This window comes from Clarias gariepinus, chromosome 7, assembly GCF_024256425.1.
Source record: "Clarias gariepinus isolate MV-2021 ecotype Netherlands chromosome 7, CGAR_prim_01v2, whole genome shotgun sequence".
In the NCBI taxonomy this organism is placed as follows: Eukaryota; Metazoa; Chordata; class Actinopteri; order Siluriformes; family Clariidae; genus Clarias; species Clarias gariepinus.
In genome coordinates, this window is record NC_071106.1 from 9,717,541 (window position 1) to 9,727,460 (window position 9,920).

Consider the following 9,920-nt stretch of genomic DNA (forward strand, 5'->3'; position numbering starts at 1 on the left):
TTAAACAGTGCTCACTGGCAGTTATGCAAACCAGCTGCGGTCTTGTAATTAATCATTCAGACCTTGCTAGGAACCTCAGGTCTTGTTCTGTGATAAAACTGTGATATCAAATGTGAATGTAAACCTTCAAGACAAAGTGCAATTTAAAAATGTAAAGAAGTGCAATAGTTCGATGTTTGGAGATCGTTCCACAAGGTTCCGCGAGTTTCTGTAAGGACTGCCAAAAAATGTAACAGGTTTCATTTTTCACAAGGAAAGATTGCAAAAGTAATCTCTATGCGAAACCTGCAAAAACTTGAAGCATGAATCAGAATAAACCGTACTTATGGCGCGGAACTGCACTGACTCTGCAAAGGTAAGACAAGGGGTAAGAGACTCACTTTGTCGGACTTAGGAACGAATCCAACTTACGAACATGCTCCTGAAATGGAACTCGTTTATAAATCAGGGACTTACTGTATACCAAAGCACATTAAAGGACGAGACTATCCTACTTTCTATTACTTTTCTTTTTTTTTTTTTAATCCATGACTCAGTGAGCTTCAGCACAATGCACTTTTTCATATTTTTTTACTTTCATACTACTGCCTTAGGGAGTTAAATTCGACGTGAGTGAAGACCAGTGTTGGATGTAATGCGTTACAAAGTTAGAGTACTTGAATTACTTTTTTAATGTAACGAGTAATCTATCTCGTTAGGTTCGCCATTTAAGTTCTCAGTTATTTAGTTATTTTCTCAAAATATGGAAACCTAATCACAACGACAAAACTCGCGGTGAATCAAGATGAACCATACTTACGTCCACCGCGCAAAACCGCGTAGGTGAGATAGGGGTATTAGTAGTTAACAGATTATGGGTTAAACTTCGCTGAGTGATGATGGTAGAATAATTATGGTAGAATAATTATAAAGGTCTTGACTAAAACAACATTTATGAGGAATCACAAAGGAGTTTTCATTTTCTGCAATGGAAAAGTACTCAAACTAGTTACTTTTATCAGAAGGTAACGCTATAATGTAACTGATTACTTTACTTTAAAAAGTAACGTCCCCCAACACTGGTGAAGAGATATAAATACCTAGGGTGGGTGCTGGGTGAAAAACTGGACTGGTTAGCGAATGCAGAACATCTACAGTATACAGAGTTGAATGTTCTTCTTAAGGTAACTGGGTTTTTTTTAGCCTCTGCAACAACAACAAAAAAACTCCTACAGATGTTCTACTAATCAGTGGTGGCCAGTCTTCTTTTCTAAGCTCTAAAGTAGGGATGCCACTCGACTGAACAAGGTTGTAAGAGAGCAGAATCTGTGGTTGGCTTTTAAGCTGGACTGGTTGGTGCTGGAAAGGAGGACCTTAAAAAAAATCATGTCCAACACCAGTCACCCTCTGTCACTAGAAGAGCATGTTCGGTTCCAGACTTCTATCAGAGAGCTGCTCTGCCGGCCGTCTCAGGAAATCCTTTGTTCCCAGGGCCGCACGCTGATTTAACACCTCTTTACATGATTGATATTCTTGGTCCGATGGACCAACCACTCAACCACTACTCATCCTCAGGTATACAGCTCTCCTTCATAACAGTCTGACTGTTTACTGTCATATTTATTGATCTACTCATAATCTGCATCGACTTTCATTACCTCAGTCTTGGACCACTCACTTTTGCACTGCTGTTACTTTCAATGGCTATAACTCAGTTGCACAGCCCAATTCGCACTATTCCATCCACTGATATTTATCCGTATTCAGCTATATTTGCACATACTCACTCACTCACTCACTCACTCCCAATACACCCTGGACCTCCCGAGGTGGGACTCAAGCCCTCGACCTGTCGAGCCCTGGGCAAGACGTTACTTAGGCACTTAGTTATTAACCTAGTTAACCCAGTGTAAGTATGTATCCAATGTTGTAAACATTAAAACACTTTTTTTAAGTCGCTCTGGATAAGAGCGTCTGCCATATGCCTAAATGTAAATGTAATGTAAATGTAAGACGTCAGTGCTAACCATTAAACCACCGTTGCACCTGCATATATTAATTTAATTATTTTTATATACATAGGTATTATATATATATATATATATATATATATATATATATATATATATATATTATATTCTTTTTCTTTTATTAATTTCTGGTGAAGCACAGTTGTCCTTGCTATTAAATGTTGGAAATTTCCTTTAGGATCAATAAAGTATCTATCTATCTATCTATCTATCTATCTATCTATCTATCTATCTATCTGATTTGATTTGTGTACAAAATTCTCTTGAATCTAATCTAATCTCTCTCTGATTAGTCAGAAGGTATTGAATCATTTTCTCTTACAGCAGTATTAATATATTATTTAAATACATTTTTATAGTAACACCTAGACAGAAAGATTATGAAGAAAATAAGCGGTAGGTGAGAGAGTAACTCTTTACATCTTCAGGACATAACAGAAATGAACTTTTTTTTTGATGATGATGATGATGATGATGATGATTCACAACCTTTAAAGTATCTATAACTGAATAAAACATATATGATGCTTTGATAAACAAACATAATAGTTGACAAGAAAACCCTTCAGGAGCTACCGTTATTGGAAAAATAATACATTTTGTGATGATGACAGGAACTCAGCCTGATGCTGAGCTACATCCCACAACCCTTTATTCCTTATGCATTCAATATACAATACTGTGTACAAGTCGAGTCACTTCTTATTTCTTCCTATTACATTAAATAAGATTAAATGATGCAGATGAAATTAAAAATTGGAACAAATGTTTTATTCTGACAGGCTGCAAAGTGCCTGAAGATACGAATTAAAAACTGGTTGTATATGTTACAACCTCAGCAGCAACCTCATTTCCTCTCTCGTCTGTTCCAACCTCTCAGCATTCAGCATCAGCAGTTTACTAATCAGATAAAAGACTTATGATTTGTCATCATGTTTTTTATGCTCGAATGATTCATAGGTCACTGTGTGGCTTAACACTCTGTTATCCTGCATCATTCAATCTGCATGTATGCATTCACGTATATACGGTAGTTATAAAAAGTTCATGGGCATGCAAGCTTTCCATGACGTTATACAACGACATTCTGAGTTTTAAATATTTTATCGACTCAAATATCTTTCGACACACCCCTGTCTGTATACAAGCATAGGAGATGAATTGAGGACATGATCTTCCGACTTCTCTGTTTCTACCCTTTAATCATGTTTCGTAGCTTTGAGACAGGGGGATAGACAGATCTCTGTATCAGACACCTGCAGGGGTTAAACTTGTGAAATGTTAGAATGTGTCAGACATGTGCTTCCTTGGGACTCGAGGTGAACACTCTTCACTGACTTTGTGCATGTATTCAAGAGTCACGGAGTCGTGACTCGTCAGCCATCCATAGCCTGAAGTCATGGTGCATGGTGATGGATGAAGCACATGCTTTAATTTTTAATCATGAGGAAGAAGTACAAGAGAATAGAGTGAGTAAAGGGTAACCTGTCCGACTCTAGATAAAGATTTGGCTGAAATGGAAGATGGAAGATGGTAAAATAATCCTGATAGAAAAAAATAATAATAATAAAGGTAATATTCATACTGGAAAATAATCAACTAATTGTGCAGTTTTTTTGTTGTTCGTCTTCTGGAGCTGCTTTATGCTGACCTACATGTGCATGTTAATTCAAACAAATGAACAGGGTAGAGAAGAGCAGGGTAGGGTAGGTCAGGGTAGAGAAGGCCATTTTATACTCCCAAGTTAGACAAAAAAACTGAATTTAAAAATAGTAAAAAACTGGGTAATAGGGGCGGAGCTTTGACTAAACCAGGAAGTGACTAAAATCATTCTGAAGTGTACTTCACAGTGTTCTCCCTACTTCCTGCTCCCTCTGCAGGGAATGTCGGTGAAGGGAACTTCCCTCGACAAAAATCCACCATTCAGAACACCCTGCGAAGTCACCAGCGCTGACGTCACTTCCTCCGTGCGTTACTATGGTAACATCAGCACCTCGGATACCTCGTCACTGCTGCTGTGAAAATTTCACACTAGGGACAATATCGAATATTTATTAAAATTAAATACATTATCGATTAAAGGTGCACTAAGATTTATTTTTACAGATTACTAGCCTATATAATACTTAGGATTTCTCGATAAAAATTTTGTTTTAATTACTGCATTTTTGATGTTGTCGTCCTTGATAATAATGATAATAAATATATAATTCCTTTTTTCAAGCTCCTTTTTTTACGCTCCAGCGAGACGCAGTGACTGATGGGAATTTTTTCATTCCTCTTCCGATGAAGTAAAAACCTGATGTCCACTCGTTCCCTACAACTTTATTAGTTCCCTAAATTTTCGCATCCTGCGGTTTGGAATCACACTTAACATGGCTAAACACCCTGTGTAGTGCACTTCGCAGGGTACTTCGGGCCATTTGTAACGCACCTCAGATGTCTGTGGGTGCGTTCCGATCGGCCTGAATTACCCTGCAAAGTACACCTCAATATAAAATATATGAACCTCTGTACATCTTTAATCGATTATTATTATTAATCAACAATTTATTTACAAGTTATACACATTTCAAAGTATTTTTTATAAAAATATTTAATATTTAATATTTAATGTCCATAGTAGTTTCCACGGCAGCAGCAAAGGGTATCCGAGGTGCTTATGTTACCATGGTAACGCACAGAGGAAGTGACGTCTGCACTGGTGACTTTGCAGGGTGTTCGTAAGGTGTTCCCTTCACCGACATCCCCTGCAAACAAAGCAGGGAGTAGGGAGCATGCAATCAAGTGCAGTACCGGTATGGAACGCAGCTTGTGAGTGCATCTTATTTCAAAGTGTGCCCCCTGTGCAGGAAATGGCAGTTAGGGGAATTAAAAAAAACTCCGCTGCCGTGTGTTACGAAAATTAATTAATAAATCAATTATTATTGTGCAGGCCTTTTTTCTATTCCTAGCCTATATAATAACAATAAATATATGAATAATTTTTCGAGCTCTATTTTTCCACGCTCCAGTGAGGCTCAGTGATTGATGAGAAATTTTGCACGTCCACTTCCAGCAAAATAATAAACCAATGTTTCACTTGTTCCCTACAACGTTCACAGTTGCCTTTGTAGCTGAGCGGTTTCACTCCCTGTGTTTAGAAATCAGACTTAACATACACCTTGAATACCCTGTGCAGTACACTTCACAGGTAACTACAGCAGAGGCCGATTGGAATACAGCTAAGGACTAGAGGAGCTATGTGCACCCAAACAGGAAGTGATCATTGCTGTAATTAAACTCTCCAAGGCAGGTTTAATACTTCTGATCAAATAGGATTACAAGTTGCAAAACAATAAGCTCTAGGAGAAACAGCTTCCAAATGGCATCAAAGCCCCCGTGTGATAAAAAAAACAAACAAGAATGCTCATAACTTTGAGAATCGTTTCTCAGAAGCACTTGTGATTAAGTAAACAAAAAAAGAGCCTTAATATTGAACTATGAAATAAGAGCTTTATGAAAGCGTTCGCCCTAGTTTGCGATCTCATATTCCTATGATGCCCCAGCCGTCTATGACCAGGAGTCCAGAAGAGCAAAGTTGGCACCAAGGGACAGCAGCACCCCCTCACCTGTCAATCATGTGAGCATGTCTGAGCTTTTGGTGCAGAACAAAAAACACCCACTCACAAAAGTAAATGCACCCTTCTACAGCAATTTCAGCAAACATTTTAGTATATCTTCTTAAAGCCCAATACTATTGAAATGAAACATAGATATATTTTGGGGTAGTCAGTGTGCAGCTTGTATAACAGTACTGATTTACTGTCCTCTGAAAATAACTCAACATACAGCTATTATAGTCAAAATAGCTGGCAACAAAAGTGAGTGATAACAGCTGTACATCTTTAACCATGCAGTCGCATGTCCTATTCATCATGTTCATGTGTTTGTCAGTGGACGAGTATGTCTCCAGACCTAAAACCTACTGAGCACCTGTGGGACGTCCTCAAGCAGAAGGTGGCAAAGCGCCATGTGTCTTACTGTATATCCAGCAGCTCCGTGATATCATTATGAAGGCGTGGAAGAGGATCCCAGCAACAATATGTGCAGTTCTGGTGAAGTCCACACCCAGGAGGATTGGATAACAATGGTGCTCACACAAAATACTGACACTTTAGACACAGTTTTGACATGCTCACTTAGGGTTTACTTATTTTGGTTGCCAGTAATTTACACAACAAAGTCATGTTGAGTTAATGTTAGAGGACAGTAAACTGTACTGCTATACAAGCTCCACATTGACTACTCTAAAATATATCCAAGTTTCATTTACATATAATAAAGTGGTTGCTGAAATGTAAGGGGTGTACTAACTTTTGTGAAATGCTATACATATTATGTTGTATATACTGAATGTTATGTTTATATTATTTTACCCCAAACTCAACACTAAACTGAATGAGATTGTATGATCATTCATTTTAATAACGCATCTGTTTCCTATAATTAGAGAATTGGGAATTTATAATTAGCACCATAATCGTAAGTAGCACCATAACCGCGGTGTTACTTTTGGCTGTACAGTACATGATACTAACCTGTAACTGTGCGCACCAGTAACCGAAACTGAAACTAAATGTCAGTGTACAACAAAATACAGTGTATTAAAAAAAAAACAGGTCGTGTACAAACATGCCATTGCATCATACACTAAACCTTACATAACAGTTCTGACTTGTATCAGTTAAAAATTATGACCAAACAAAAGAACGCTATTTTAACGTTGTCACCCAACAAGTTGCAACGTCTATCGGCGTAAACCTGTCCTGCCGGACTGAACAGCTGTTCGCTGGTAGGCAGTGAAAACTAATGCTTCTTGGCTGCAGAAGTGATTTTTTTCAGAATCTTACAGTTACGGCTCACAGGACGAAATGCAAACCAAAACTGTCATTAAGCAAACATCATGGACGTTATTACAGCTGCAACTGGTGTAAACTATATAATGATGTCACATTCGATGAGAAAACCGAAAAAAAAATTCGGTCTGACTCTAAAGTTAGACAGAAACACAGTAAAATCCAAATACATTTATATTACCGCATTTGGCAGAGCAACTTACACTTTTATTTCATTATAGGCTACACCTGAACAGTGGGTTAAGGGCTTTGCTCAAGGGCTCAACAGGGGAAATTTGGTGGTTGTGGGGTTTAAACCTGGGACCTTCCAAACTGTAGTGCAATGCCTCAACCACTAAGCTACTGTACCCCTGACCTTTGACAAACACATCCCAATAAACACAAACTTGATTATCTCAGGCAGTTGAAGCACTGGGTTGCTAATGTAGGGTGGGTGGTTCAACCCCCTCCACCACCAAGTTGCTACTGTTGAGTCTTTGGACAAGACCCTCAAACCCTTCGCCCCATATAACCCAGCTACTGCATGCAGTGCCGGTCCTACGCCTGGTTAGGAAATGGGAGGGTTGCCACAGGAAGGTCATACAACCATACAATCAAATCAAATGCACTGTTGTGACGACCTCTAGGATAAAAGAAAAAAAAAAAAGATTTTCCCTTCACTGCATCAGTTCTTGTCAACCTCAGATGATTACGTCCAACTGCTTTATGGAAATCAGAGATCTTCTTTTCACAACTCCCCGAATGCAGCCCATAAAGCTGATCCGAACTGATGAGCTGAATCAGATGAGTTACAGTATGGTATGATGTTACATAATTTACTGTTGTTCCCCTTCAGCCTAACACCTACTGATTTACAGTCGCTCTTATGAAATCCAAAACATTCTTTCATTATCCACAGGGATTAAAAAAGGGCATTCAGGGGCAGAAATATGAATCTGATTGGCATTCTCACAGGCAGGAAGAGTTAGAAGCACTAGCAACATGGTGCTTGAAAAGCACTAGTGGTGATGATTAGCCTGACAAATGCAAACGGATTTTGGAGGCAGTAAAAGATAAAGATGTTCGCACACATTATCATCAACCACAACATTGCCAACTGCAATCAACAATCTGCCCCTCATCTTTAGTCGAATCAAAATAGAACTCTATGAAACTAAATGAAACAAAAGTGTGATGTCTCGTCTTTTACCTCACAACAACATTCATTTAAGCATACATGCATTCATTTTCAAGCGAAGTCCACATCCTGGTTAGGATCTGGGAACATGGAGTGTGAGGCAGGAGTACATCATGTACAACTATCTGGGAACATGGAGTGTGAGGCAGGAGTACATCATGTACAACTATCTGGGAACATGGAGTGTGAAAGTGCACCATTGCACTTTCATTTCTATAAGCAATTTGACCTAGAACCAAAGAACCTGGAAATGTCCACACAGTAGGCAAACCAAGCTGGGGAACGAGCCAGGAACCTTGGAGATGTGAGGCATCACTGCTACCCGCTGTAGCCAGATCTGAAAACACTACCATGCAACTTTTAGCTACATGTTTGTGTGTCAATTGTGAATTTATTCTTGGGAACCTAAAAAGATTTAACGAAAATGCAAAAATAGATCTATCTATATATTTCTATTTGGATCAAGCAGTTAATGAGGAAAAAATATAACTAAATAATACTGTAGATAGGGTGATTCATTGAGTGATTTAAATGAGATCCAAACACATTTTTACCACACCATAGCTATATTTAAGTCTTAATATAACTAATCAAATTGATTATTCTTTTTTTTATAATTAAGCTCGTATGTCCACTAGGATGTCACTCAAAGACCAACCTGCTTTCGTTGCCTGGATCCTTCTTTTCTCGCACCTTTAGCCACTTGCGTATCAGAAATCGTTTGCGTCGTGGCGAGGCGCTGGGCGTCGAGCAGTTGGACCATGGAGCATCCTCGTCGCTGGACGGTGTGATCTCGATGGCGGGAAGCTGTAGATACTCCTTGGAGGCTAAACGTCTCAGGGATCCGTTCTCCATTTGCTCGCTCGGTGCTTTCTTTGTCCGCCGCATCTTTAAACGGCGCCGCCTTAGGGTGGGCGTTGAAGAGCTGGACCAGGCCGAGCTGGGATTGTCCCGGGGCTCCTGCACCAGGAGTGATGGTGGCCGCAGAGTGTCTGTCATGCTCAACAACTCAAGAGCCTGCCTCCACCGATGCTGTTGACGTCAGAGTTGCTGAGCTACTGAGGTTATGACTGCTAATAAGCTAACTGAGTAACAAAGAAGCACGAGAGTTGCTGCAGATCCAGATGATTGTTTTTAGAGAAGTCCAACGAAATGTGTATCTAGACGATTTCCTGTCGATTGATCCCGTTGCTGCTGACCAACACTATAAAATCCTCACCTTATCACCAGCGTAGCTCCTAGCGATGTTCTTCTCTATGTGAAACGATCCCTCAGCTAAAATCTCTGCTGTAGATGGCACCCGATCAAGAGTCACGTCTCACCTCAAGTCTTTTCATTCGTCCCAGAACTGTGTGTTTTTTTATATTTTTTTATAGAGGACTCGACAGATACTATAGATGAAAGGACGAACAGTGTGTACGAGCCACAGGAAGCTTGCTGTCAGGGCTTGTGCAATGGAGCAAGTGTATCAGATGACATAGAACGACTCTTATTTCCCCTCAATGCAGATAAAACATGCATAAGCGCTCTCTGACGATGTAACAGTACTCCAGGCCTTCCTGAATGTCATTGACTGAGCTAGAGGCATTTACACTCGCTCAGGAATCCCGCTAAGGACACTGAGATGGAGGCTTCCACTCTTGGCTCTGCATACTTTGGAAACTCTGCAGTGAGGGACTCAAATTCCTGGCCACGTGGTGACTTAAGAAAGACCGATTCAAACGTCTGGTGTCCTTAAGTGTAGGTTATGTCCTTGAGTGGAATTTAACCTGAGTTACCTTAGTACTGGGTTAATGATATACAGTACAGACTGTGTGTGGGTGGTGTGTTTGTCTC

General features: G+C 39.7%; 1 protein-coding gene across 2 annotated transcripts in view; it reads right to left on the reverse strand.

Annotated features, from left to right (window-relative positions):
- Positions 1-9,083, reverse strand: part of gramd1bb (GRAM domain containing 1Bb) — an 89,819-nt gene extending 80,736 nt beyond the window's left edge. Inside the window, exon 1 of one of the 2 annotated variants that reach the window (XM_053500527.1) lies at positions 8,747-9,083. In XM_053500527.1, coding sequence (XP_053356502.1) covers positions 8,747-9,083 — 337 coding nt within the window. Of the gene's footprint in view, positions 1-8,742 lie in introns of both variants that reach the window. The other variant, XM_053500526.1, reaches the window with a different exon arrangement.
- Positions 9,084-9,920: the final 837 nt, after the last annotated feature.